Source organism: Notamacropus eugenii, chromosome 1 (genome assembly GCF_028372415.1).
Source record: "Notamacropus eugenii isolate mMacEug1 chromosome 1, mMacEug1.pri_v2, whole genome shotgun sequence".
NCBI lineage: Eukaryota > Metazoa > Chordata > Mammalia > Diprotodontia > Macropodidae > Notamacropus > Notamacropus eugenii.
The window spans coordinates 509707175-509720492 of record NC_092872.1 but is presented as its reverse complement, the minus strand read 5'-3'; the positions used below and the strand labels follow the sequence as shown (position 1 = coordinate 509720492).

Below are 13318 nucleotides of genomic sequence, written 5' to 3'. Positions count from 1 at the left end.
TTGTTGGAAATATTTAAAGGGGTTGTATGATTTTTTTTTTAAATGACATGACCTTAAAAAAAAAATAAAAGTAATGACATGGCCTTCCCACTTCCCCCTTCAAAAAATTTATTTTGTACTCTGGCAGTTGAGTGGTTTGAGAACTGGGAGGAGAAGAGTACACCATAACAAAGATTATGTTTTTATCAGCGATGCTCATATATAGACAGGAGATATCTAAACAAAATGATCCAGAAAATTTTGAGGAGAGAATACTTTTGATTGAGATTAAAATCTATGTAAAATTATTGACATGACAGGCACAATTATTTGTATAATCTTAGAGTTTGGAGAAGCCTGAGAGATCTGACACTCCCAGCTTCTTTTTTAATGGAGGAGAATACCCTATAAGCACTAACTCCAATATTGTCATCCCATTATCCCTATTTAAATAGTGACTTTTGCCTGAAATGTTCAAATCAGTCAGCTGACATTAACTCAGCAATCTATCCAAACTGCTATGAGGTGGGTAAAAGGCAATTACTATTACCTATATGTCACAGAGAAACAGAGATAATGGAAATTGAGTTTAAAGTCCTACATGGGGTGAAGAAGCAACCATGCACAAGGGGGAGAAAAACAAACTAGATTTCAAATTGAGGACCTGGTTTGAACTCCTCACTTGAGGGAAACTACTTGTCTGGTGTCACACTTGTATAAGTCAGTGATAGACCCTGGACTGCCATCTAGATCTTCTGACTGCTACTTCTATCTGTGCGTTGGACTTCTCTCTGTAAACTTGTAAAGAAGAATGTTGAGCATCTCTACCTTTCTTTCCTTTGCCTTCCTTTGACCAGATATCCACTGGTCTCTGCTGAACTCTGATGTTAGGAAGTGTGAAACACCTTCACTTTTGAGTTTTTTAATTTTAGAAGACAAAGCAGACAGCATGGAAGAATATTTAATAAACAGAGATATATCATCTATGATAAAGTTTCAGGTACCAGGAGGTGTGGAAAGAGGGCTTTTTTGATACCTCTTCTGCTATTTGTTTTTCTGATATTCATTTTTGAATTCCAGTAGTCTATTCATTCTTTTTGGATTGTTTGTCTAATGAGTGACAAGTGTAAAAGTTAAAAAGTAGAATGAAAGTTGCTCTTGAAAGAGTAGGGAGAGAGATTGATGTTAGGGGCGTTGAGCCTTATGTAGCTGCTTTTTGCATTTTTAGAAATATCAAGTTAGCTATATGAGTTCAGTATTATTCAGAATTTTGTCTTTGTGTATTTATATATTTTATAGTACTTTGGTTTACAGCTCGTGTCATTAATCCAGATTTAATGGCATGATATGCCCCCTGGTGGACAGATTATATGATACGTTTATTTTAATTAAATTGATAGTATTATTTTGTGTTTTTAATAAACACTGAGAAGAGTTATACTGAAAGGAAATGGTAATGTTTATTTTCTGATGATCTTTAAAATATGCTATTCTTTTAACTTTTTTGTCTTTATACGCTTTATTGTTTACTTCATTTTCTGAACTATTTACAGGATCATAGATTTTAGCACTAGAAAGAGTCTCTGTGCCATCTAGAGCAGTTCTCTCATTCTAAGAAGTTAAGGTGAAGAGGAAGTAAAATTCTAGGGTGTCCCCGGTACAAAGGAATAGCTTGATATAAAGGTTGTTTTTCCATTACCATTTTAAGAAATTACTGTATTTATTTGACTACTCCTATAGTCTTGATGAGAGGTAATGAAGATTTGAACTAGGGTAGGAGCTTTGTGATGGGGTGAATGGGATGATGTGAGGGATGCTGTGGAGGCAGAGTCAAACAAGATTTGGCAAGTGATTGGATATGTTGAACAAATGTGAGTGAGGAGTTGAGGTTAACCTTGGAAACTAGGTGGCATATTGGATAGAGCACAGGACTTGGACTCAGGAGAGTGGACATAGACACTTATTAGCAGTGTGACCCTGGGCAAGTTATTTAACCATTCTGTGCCTCTGTTGTTTATCTGTGAAATGGGGATGATACTAATAGTACCTACCTCACAAGATTGTTGTGAGGATCAGATAATATAGCATATGTAAAGTGCTTTGCAGACTTAAAAGCACTATATAAATTCTGGCTTTAATAATGGAGAGTTTGCAAATCTGGATGACTAAAAGGATGTTTGCAACCTTAGCAGTTTTGGGAGGTTTAGAAGAGGGAGAGGTTTGAGGTATTGAGGAAGAAAACAGTAAGTTCTGTTTGAGTTTGAAATGCCTGTGGAACATTTAGGTGGTTGGTTGGTTGTTGTCCTCAGAGAGGACTAAAATGACGTCACCATGGTAAAGTGAAGTTTCAGTGTGTCTAACTGTGGCTGATCAGACCAATACGAGCTCAGAATGCTCTACCACAGGTTGGGCACAGATAGTCCGTGTGAACTTTTAGTTTTAGTTTAGAACTTTTAGGAACCTTTAGTACAAAACTGCTGAAAGGCAGTTTATAATGCAGGACTGTCGTTCAGAAGAGAGATGAAGGCTGCATGTACAGATCTTGGAATTATCTGCATAAAGATAATTGAGCCCTTGAGAACTCATGAGATCTTCAAACATGAGTGTATAGAAGAGACTTAGGGGATAACTACAGTTAGCAAGTATGGTATAGATGACAATCCAGGCTAAGAAGGATCAGTCAGAAGAACCGAGCAGTACATGAAAACCTAGAAAGAAAAGCAAATCTGGGTTGTCCTAGTATCAGATGCTGTAGAGACATCAGGAGGGATAAGGATTGAGAAAAGCCTTTAGATTTGGTAATTAAGAATTCATTGGTAGCTTAGAACAAGGCAGTTTCAGTTGATTGGCAAGGTCAAAAGCCAAATTGTAGAGTGTTTACAAGAGAGGGAAAGGAGAGGAAGTGAAGGCACTAAGTTTACATAAAAGGCTTTTTCAAGAAGTTTAATTGAGATGCAGAAGAAAGATACAAGATGATAGCTAGTGAGAATGTAGGTTCAAATGAGATTTTTAAATGTGGCAGGGAATAAAAGGGGTTAGGAAGAAATATAAGATTAGAGGGAAAGTAAGAATTATGGTAGTGACAGTCTTCTGGAGATCATGGGTACATAAAAAGTAGTTAACCCTGGCAAGGAGAGGGCTTCTAAGATCCCTTTAAGTTCAAACATTCTGTGGTTCTGAAATTCTGTAATCAAGTCTTTATACTCTTTATACTCATCCCTCAGTCATTAAGTATATATTAAATGCTTTCTTCGTGCCGAGCATTTTGCTCTGTGCTGAGGATACAAAAACAGAAAATTAAACAACCTTACTCTTGTAGAGCTTACATTCTAGTAGGGGAAACAAGTACATAGGTAAGTATATACAGAATAAATATTTATTTGCTACTGGGGAAGCAAATGCTGTGGAAAGGGGCCAACCATCTCCACCAGCTGCCAATTAAATGCCACACAGAGGGCAGACGAGTCAGCCTAACTGAAACAGCAAGGCACCCTCAGGAAGAGACAGGAGTCAGTGTATGCTGTCAAATCACCACCACCACCTTAGCACTGTCTCTCCCCCACTCAGACCCCAATGGAGACAGCCCAGGACCCTAAACTTAAGAGCTTTACGAATAGCAGTACTTTCAGCAGCCCACTGCTTGAAGCAAGGAAGCAACCTGTGTCGAGATGAGGCCTAGCAGTTGCTCTTCTCAGTGTTATAACCGCGTCTATTAAAGATCCAGAAAACCAAGTTCTCATCGCCAAAGACTTTGACACTGTCGATTGATTCAGCATCAGAAAGTGGTATGATTTTTATCTGTGGAAATAGCATTACCATCTGCTTCCTAAAGACTGTGGGACCTTTGCAGTGGAAACCTTCCATGTGTGTTGTTTCCCCCAGTAGAATGTGAGCTCCTTGAGAACAGAGACTTTTTAAATTTGCATCCCTAACACTTAGCACAGTGCTTTGCACATTATAAGCACTTAACAAATGCTTTATTCATTCATTCTTTCAAATATGAAGAGAGTGAAAACAAATACATACAAAGTAGTTCAATATGGAGAGAGTCTGAGAAGGGGCATATCAGTTAGTAGTTGGAGAATCAGAAAAGGCTTCATATAGGATGTAGTGCTTAAGCTGTATCTTGAAGGAAAGAAGGAAAATATATGAGGCAGAGGTGAGGAGGGAGTTCATTCTAGGTATGGGAGGCAGCCAATACAAAGGCACAGAGATAGGAGATGGAGTGTCCTACATAAAGACTAGAAAGAAGACCAATTTGACTGTGTTTCAATGAAGCTAGAAAGATAGTTGGGGTCAGATTGTGAATAGCTCTAAAAGCTACCTGGAGGAATTCATATTTGATTTTTGAGGAAATAGAGAGTCACTGGAGCTGATTGAATAGGGGAGTCAGATGGTCAGATCTGCATTTAAAGAAAATTTCTTTGGCAGTGTATGTAGAATGGACTGGAATAGGGAAAGACTAGAAACAAAGACACCTTTTAGAAGGCTGTTGCTATAATCTAGGTGACAGATAATGAGGGCCTGAATGAAACTGGTCACTCTGAGGGGAAAGAGAGGGAATCAGAAGCTACAGATGTTGTGAAGGTAGAAATGCCAAGATTTGGCAGTTGTTTGGATGTGTGGGGTGGGGTGAAGTATTGAGGATAATGTCAGTTTGAGACCTGGGAAACTGGAAGAATGGTGGAATCTTTCATAGAAATAGGCAAGTTTGGAAGGGGAGAGGGTTTGGGGAAAACATAATGAGTACAGTTTTGGATATGTTGAGACCAAAATCTTTGAGATGTTTCCAAGACATTTAGTTTAAAATGTCTGGTAAGCAACTAATGATGCATAACTGAAGATCAGAGAGATATTGGTGCTGAATATATAGAGCTGAGAGTCTTCATAAGGATGATAAGCCCATGTGACCCAACGGGGTTACCAAAAGAGAAATTATAGAGAGAGAAAAGGGCCTAGATCAGTGCCTTGTGGAACACTCACACCTAGTGGGTTTGATATGAATGGTGAAACCACCAGACACAATGAAGAAAAAGCAATCAGACAAATGTGAAGAGAAGGAGAGTAATGCCATGAAAACTCAGATTTGAGAGAGGATTCAAGGAAAAGGGTGGTTAGTGGTGTCAAATGGAGAAGACAGATTGGGAGGATGAGGACTGAGAAAAGACTATAAGATCTGGCCAATAATAACTCTTTTTGTGACTTTGGAGAGAGCAGTTTCAGTTGAGTGATGAAGTCAGAAGCCTGATAGCAAACGATTGAGGAATAAGAGAGACAAGACATAGTGGAGGCAGTGAGTATAGACTGATTTTTCCATTAGTTTGACTAAGGAAGGGAAGAGATATATTTGATGATAGCTTAAAGGAGTGGTTGGGTTTAGTGAGTTTTTTGAGGATGGAGTAGACTTGGCCATGTTTGAAAGGCAGTAGGGAAGGAACCGTCAGATTGGGTGAAGTTGAAGATTTGAGTGAAGGGCAATCTACTGAAGAAGAAGGGAAGGATTAAGATCAAGTGTGCCAGTAGAGAGGCTGGCCTTGGCAGGGTCTACCTTCTTATCATGTCTGACCATGAGTGGAGGATAACATCAAGGAATTTTGAAATGAAGAGAACGGAGGAAGAGGAGATATATGTCAAATGGTCTCAGTTTTCTCAGTAAAGTAGGCGGTGAGATTTGCTAAAAAGAGAGTGGTGGGGGAAGTGTGATTTGAGGAGAGAAGAAAAGGTTTATTAAAACATCTGTGGGTAATGAGACAAAGAATTTAATTAAGGAGAAATGAAAGGACTGCCTTGCTCAATGGGCCCAGTTGAAGTTGGCTAATGAATTTATAGTGGACTTACTCAGCAGTTGTGTGACTCCCTTCAGTTTCATTTAGTTACCCATGAGAAAGAAGAACAGCAATACAGCGCTGAGGTTTGGAAAGAAAGGAGCCAGGGTAGGACAAAGGGATTCAGGAGCAGAAGAGAATATGGAGTTCAAATGGTTAACCATTGGGTTGAAATTGGAAAAGGAAGTCAGAGAAATGCTAATGGGAAAGTGAAGGGATTGGAGGTGTCAGTGAAGAAGAATTGGTTTAGGAGGGATGAAATGTAGGAGATGGAGTTAAAGAAGTTCTGGTCAGAGAGAGAAATGTCTAATTAAGGAAGTGAAATGCTTGTGCATAGTGATAAGATCCCATGTGTGACCATCCTATGTGTGGTTGAAGTGGAATGAATGAATGAATAATAGGGAAAAAATCTGAACCACATATCAAACAGAAGGTGAAAGTAATTTAAAAGCCAATGAATCATTTTTTTTCTTTTTTAATTTCTTAGGTTGACAAAAATGCTGAATTAGTGGCCCAGTGGAACTATTGTACTTTAAGCCAAGAAATACTAAGAAGACCAATAGTAGCTTGTGAACTTGGCAGGTATGCTTGTTATTATTTGAATTACTACTTTCTTTTTAAAATAAATTTAAAGTAAATTTCTATTTGTAAATAGGACTATTATCCATTTGTAGACTATCCTCAGCAGATATCTTCATTCTGGATTCCTTTTTCCTCTGAGCATGTATCTGGATCATATTCTTCAAGCTCAATCCTGCCTTAAGACTTTTTTTAAAATTAGTTGCCTTCCTTGTACACACTACACATATCTAAGTCAACTCTACTGATAAATAATACATTCTTGTCTATATTTCTCTGAAATGCACTTAAAAGAACCATCATGTGATACATTCCATTGTCAATTGTAAATAATTTATACTCTCCTTATCACTGCTTTAAGCATTCGATGAATTTCACCTCCATTAGCACAGCTATTTTATTGTCTAGAATTATAACATTTTCACTATTTCTTATTGTTACAGACTTTATAACAAAGATGCAGTCATTGAGTTTTTATTGGACAAATCTGATGACAAAGCCCTTAGGCAGGCAGCATCTCACATTAAGAGCATTAAGGTAATATTAATAATTCTGAAATGATTCAAGGGTCACAAATGTTTGCTTTGTTACTGGTATACTTAAAGATGGGAACCATAAGAGGTAAGTTCCAGTAAAAGCTTTACTAACTTGCTATATAACTCTAAACAAGCCACAATGTCCTTGAGCTTTGGGTAACTCATCTTTAAAATGGACATAATATTTGTGTTTGTGAGGGTGTTTGTGAGGGATTAAATTGGATAATGAATGTCAAAAAACCTTTTAAAGCTCTAAACTATCATACAAATATAAGGTAATATTTGTAACTGCTAAAGGACAGTTCCTGTTATTTTAGATATGGAAAATAATTACATGGAATTTTAGATCTGAAATGAAACAAAAATTATCCAGTTCTTCTTCCCTTTCATTTTGCACAGGAAGAAACTGAGATAGAAGAATTTGGTGACTTGTCTTTAGGTTACACAACTAGTCAGTTGGTTGGATTGGGATCTGGGTGGTCTCCTGACTCTCAAGCTAGTTAGTCCCTTTTCTGTTATGTCTTGCTCTTTGTTTTAATTTGTCTTGCGGAAGTTATTATTAGTGATATTTCTTTCATAAAGAGAAAAAATTACCTTTATCATTGGGATCAGTGTAGTTTTTTTCTCATGATTTAATTTTTAATTATGAAGGTTATTTCTTTCTGTCAAAATGTAGTAAAATAGTGCTTTGCATCTAGCAATTATTCAATACGTATTAGTTGAATTTGGTTGAGAATCAAAATTTAAAAGTACCAAATATTTATTAGCTCATCTGTGGATAAATAAAATACTAATTCCCTTCATAACTTTAGAGTAATGTTCTCTTCAGGTTTGGGGTTACTTAGATCATATGATTCATTCATTATTTCATTAACATTTAGAATGCAGTCAGTATGTTCCAGATCTGTTATTTACTGGTGATACAAAGATTTAAATAAAAAAAAGCAAAATAATTCCTATTCTCAAGGAGAATTTTCTCAAGGAAACAATACACAAACATAAGTAAAATACAGAGTACTTTTTTGACAGGGAGAAAACATTAGCAACTGGGAGGTCAGGATAGTCCTCATATAGGAGATGGCATTAAAAAGACTAATGATAAATGAAAGGTTTGACTAAAGAGGGAGTAAAATAATAATTTCTGTGTTGGTTCTATGAATTATTAAGGGGAAATGATCATTATATAAACTATTTTAAATGTTGATGGTTTTTTCTAGAATGTGATAGAGCTGAAGCTCTCTGATAATCCAGCCTGGAGTGGTGATAAGGGAAATACAAAAGGTGATAAATATGATGACCTCCAGCGTGCCCGATTTATTTGCCCTGTTGTAGGTCTGGAAATGAATGGTCGGCATAGGTCAGTAATTCATAACAAATAGCTGGTATAAATCCTGTCTTGGACTTTGTCTTCTAAAGGTGCTATTAAGTCACAATTGGGTATTCATCACATTAATCCCTTTGTAATGTAACTTCTAAGTCCAGTGGGATTTTAAAGAAATCTTTGTATATTTTAAAATGTTCTCTACTGTGCACTACTTCCCACATGTGACCCATTTAAAGCTATGTTTGGTTGCCTGATATACTTGAGCCTGGGAAAGGAAGTAAGGGGCAAATGTTTCCCATAAAGTGAATCTCTTTTCCTTGTAACTACAGCTACAAATTACCACAGTGGGAAAATGTTATGGAGTGTGTGGTTGATTCATTGGCTCTGTGCCCAACAGATAGTGATAAAGAAATAGGCTTGCATTTCTTCTTACCTCGGTACTTCAAAGAGAGTCATTTCTTTCATTACTCTTTCCACTGACATGGATCACATCCCTTCTAATGAATTTGTCAATTACCTTTTCGAATTGCTGTGGACAAATGGCTTCATAACCCTTTGACCAGACTGTTGATAAGACACTTTGAACTTCCCTTGGCTCATCCTTGGAAAATAGGCCAGATGTTTTCAGCTTAGTAAGATATACTAGAGTATGCATCCTGTTGATACAGTTTTTGGTAACTCAGTCACCTCCCAGCCACAGTGAGGCAGTGAAGTTGGACTTCTAATGAAGAGCCTTGAATTCATTGGAACCTCGGTATCATAAATTTTTTAATCTAGATTTGTACAGTTGAATTCATGTTACAATAGGCAGAAGGTGGGTGTGAGTACACTGCAACACATTACAAGCAAAAAATTATGAATGAAGGAGAACTAAAGTAAAAGATGTTTTCAAAAATGTATGAGCAAAAGAAGATGAATTTAGTTGATCATGTATTAAAAGCAAGGTATAACTTATGAACACACCTTGTGCCCTACAAGTGTCTTCTCAGTGTTAAGAAATAGTAAGAAAGTCCTCTAACACTGAGTGGACTCCCTGTGGTGAATTTTGTGAGAGGATATGGCGACATTCACATTGGATGGATCACTATCTCTTGTTGGAGGGAATACCCACATCAGTGAAATAACAGCTCTGTTTTAGTAAAAGGCAAGCCTTTGTTTGATAAAAGAAGAGTTTGACTTTGTCTTTTCTCCTTACAATAGAGGTAACAAATTTTTTTGTATGGATAGTTGATATATTTTAGGCAGTGAATGTGTTATCAATTGAATGTTCATTCACAATCAATAATAAATAGCTTATGAACATTTAATTAGGAAGAGAATTTTCAAGCCACAGCCCATTTTGACAGTTTAAAAAAATTATACTTTATTTCAGATTTACAGTTTAGACACACAGAAGTTCACATTACAAATACATTTGTGGAAAAAGGAGGGCAACACTTTACACAACCATGGATACAGGAAGAATTCATGACTATACAAGAAATAGAAAGGCGTAGCTTACAGAAGTCAAAATGAGCTAATTTCAGTTATATAAAATTTAAAAGGTTTTGTGTAAACAAGAAAGCAGTTATAATTAGAAAATAGTTAACTAGGGGAAAATAGTATTTGCAGCAAGTTTCTCTGCTAAAAGTCTTATGTCCAAGATATATACTTCATTCTAAATTTAAGTTTATTTTGTTCATGATAAACATCTGTATTAGAGAAGTTTTGGTCCCTTACTTTGAATCTGTCTAAGTTACTACTTCATTCTTTGCTGCTGAGACACAGTAAATGCCCAGTTAGCCTTCCATTCTCCAGGTGCAGTCAAAGTCTAATGTCTGAAAAGTTTAAGGACAAATAGTTGAAGTTCTCTTAAAATTGGTTAACCCCTTAATTAGCATTTCATCTAGTATTAAAAATAAAACCCATATATCTTTCCCCTTTATTGTAGAGTTGGGTGACTATAAATGTTTGTAATGCCTTGTTAAAAGTATAGATTCTTTTACTGAAATGAGAATTATTGTGGAAAATCTGGGATGAGTGGTTTCTATATGGAAAGTACTGACCTGTGCCTTTCCCCAAACAGCCACAAGGGGTCATGTGTAAAGTAGGCATTTAACTTATTGCAAGATGCTAACCTTCTCTTGGATACAATATCTTTTCTACCAAGAGTATTAAAAAGCATTTAACCCCCAGGATTTTAAAAATAATTAATTCACAAGGTTAGAAACTGAGATTCCACAGAATAAAAGTAGAAGAAACAGAAAAGGGAGATGAATCTTCTTTCTCTTTGACTTGCACACTTTTTACAGGGCTTGTTAACCTTCTACATATAGAATTTAGTCACTTTAAACTGTGATACTGTAAAACAATACATGTGGATATATTGCAGGAATGCACATTATGTTCAACAAATGTTAGGTAATACTATAATTGTTACTTTATAATATATATTTATAAGTTGTGTTTTTTATAATTATATAATATGCTGTTAGCTCACAATGTAATGATATTGTGGTTATCTTTATAATAAATATTAGTGTATTAACAATACATAATATCTTAAATAATTCTTGTATTTTATTTTCAAGGTTTTGCTTCTTGCGCTGCTGTGGTTGTGTGTTTTCTGAACGAGCCTTGAAAGAAATCAAAGCTGAAGTTTGTCATACAGTAAGTTCTTTGAATTTCATCAATCTCTGCCATAGAGTCTGTTGAGAATAGCATTTGATTTGGCAGAAAGCATGGTTCTACGACTTTATGTAGCTAAGAAATCATGGATAGCTTGTGTGGTGAGCAAGGAAAGTTCGTAAGTATTGATAGTGGTCATATCAGTCAGTAAGACAGTAAGTGCCTACCCTGTGCCAGGTACTCAGCCAAGCACTAGGGATACAAAAAGAAACAAAAAACAGTCCCTGCCCTCAAAGTTAACAGGAGAGAGAACATGCAAACAGCTGTATATAGAGCAAACTACATATAGTATAAATAGGAAATAGTTAAAGGAAGGAAAACATTAGAATTGAGTGTTTAGGGAAGGCTTCCTTAGAGAAGGTGGGATTTTAGTTGGGAACTTAAAGAAAACCAAGGAGGTCAGTAGTTGGAGCAGAGGAGAGAAAGCATCCGAGGCATGGGGAAAAGCCAGAGAAAATGCATAGAGCAGAGTGATAAGAGTGTGCTGTCTATAGAACAGCCTGGAGGCCAGTGTCACTGGATCAAAGAGTATGTGTTGGGGAGTAAGGTATAAGAAGACTGGAAAGGTAGCAAGGCGGCAAGATTATGAAGGTTTGAATGCCAAACAAGGCATTTTGTATTTGGAGGCAATAGGAAGCCACTGGAGTTTATTGAGTTGGGGGGCAGGCTCTGTGACATGATCAGACCTAAGCTTTTAGAAAATCATTTTAATGGCTGAATGGAGGATGGATTAGAGTGGGAAGAGACTTGATGCAGGCAGACCTACCAGCAAGTTATTGCAGTAATCACAGAGTGAGGTAATGAGGACCTATACTACAGGGGTGTCAGTGTCTCTGGAGAAAAGAGACATTCAAGACATGTTGCAAAGGTGAAATCAGTAGGCCTTGAAAACAGGTTGGATACGGCCTTTATAGTGATAGGGAAAATAGAAGTGGAGAGGATTTAGATAGAAAGACAAGTTTTGTTTTGCTCACAAGGGCTGAACACCCAGTTTGAGATGCCTGAAAGACAGTTGAAAATTCAAGACTGGAGTTTAGCAGAATATTGTTACAATGAGATTGTCAGGAAAAATAGCCTTAATTTATTTCCTATTTATTTATTCTATGTACATTTATCACAGCTGCTGTTTGCAAGGAAAACTGTAGTGAGTGCTGGGAGAATACAAAGTTTTGATAAGACATCATTAAGCCCTTGCCTTCATAGAGGTGACCATGATGTAAAGACAGATTATAATTAATATGCAATATTACAGGATAAGTGCATTAACCAGTTGTAAAGTGCTATGTGTGGAACCAATCTCAGGGAAGGTTATTGATGAATTACCATGTTTTTAGCAATATGGTTTAGTATGATGATTTAGTTTTTAATAAAATACTCATTATAAACAAATGAATACAGAAGTATTTATTAGGTAACTACTGGGTATCAAGCACTGTGCCAGGCACTGAAGATACAAATAAAAAAGATATTGTGTATTGCATAGTCAGACAAAACAAATTTCCCATATTGGCAATGTCCAAAAATGTATATTTCATTTTCCTCATTAATCTTCTGGATTCATGCATTGATCAGTTAAGTATTTAAAATTGTTTTTGCTCTATTGATGTTGTAATATAAATTATTCTCCAGGTTCTGCTCACTTCACTCTGCCTTAGTTCATACATATTTTCCAGACTTTCTCTGAAACCATGTTTCTTAGCACAGTAGTAGTCTATTACATTCATATGCCACAATTTGTTCAGCTATTCCCCGTTTGATGAGGACCTTTCAATCTCCCTTCAGTTTTCAGTTCTTTGCCACCACAAAAAGAGCTGCCATAAATATTGCCATACATATGAGTCCTTTTCTTTGATTTCCTCACGTTATAGGCCTAGTAGTGGTATTGCTGAGTCAGTGGGCATATATGTGCACAGTTGAAAGACTGGAGAGGCATAGTTCCTAAATTGCTTGTTAGAATAACTGGACCAGTTCATAGCTCCGCCATTAGTGCATTAGTGAATCTGTTTTCTCACAGCCCCTCCAACTATAGTCAGTTTCCTTTTTTGTTAGATTTGCTAATCTGAAAGATGTGAAATGGAACCTTAGTGTTGTTTTGATTGGCATTTCTTTAATCATTATTGATTTTGAGCAATTTTTTATTTGATATTTGATAGCTTGAAATTCTTTTTTTGAAAACTTCATGTTCATATCCTCTTGACTATCAGCTGGGGAATGATCCTTATTCTTACAAATATGTATCAGTTTCTTATATAGCTTAGAAATGAAAATTGTATCAGAGAAACTTACTGTAAGTTAACGGTTTCCGTTTGAATCTTAGCAGCATTGGATTAATTTATGCCAAAACTTTTAGAATTTATTTCCCTACATCCTATTATATTTTTTCCTCTCTTTGCTCCCCACCTCCCTCT

At 36.3% G+C, this 13318-nt stretch overlaps 1 protein-coding gene across 2 annotated transcripts in view; it reads left to right on the top strand.

Moving 5' to 3' along the window:
* Window positions 1-13318, top strand: part of RTF2 (replication termination factor 2) — a 65310-nt gene that overhangs the window by 2536 nt on the left and 49456 nt on the right. For both annotated transcript variants that reach the window (XM_072633491.1, XM_072633492.1), the window contains exons 2-5: window positions 6292-6386; window positions 6827-6920; window positions 8137-8276; window positions 10814-10892. In XM_072633491.1, the coding sequence (XP_072489592.1) occupies window positions 6292-6386; window positions 6827-6920; window positions 8137-8276; window positions 10814-10892 (408 nt within the window). The remainder of the gene's footprint in view (window positions 1-6291; window positions 6387-6826; window positions 6921-8136; window positions 8277-10813; window positions 10893-13318) is intronic.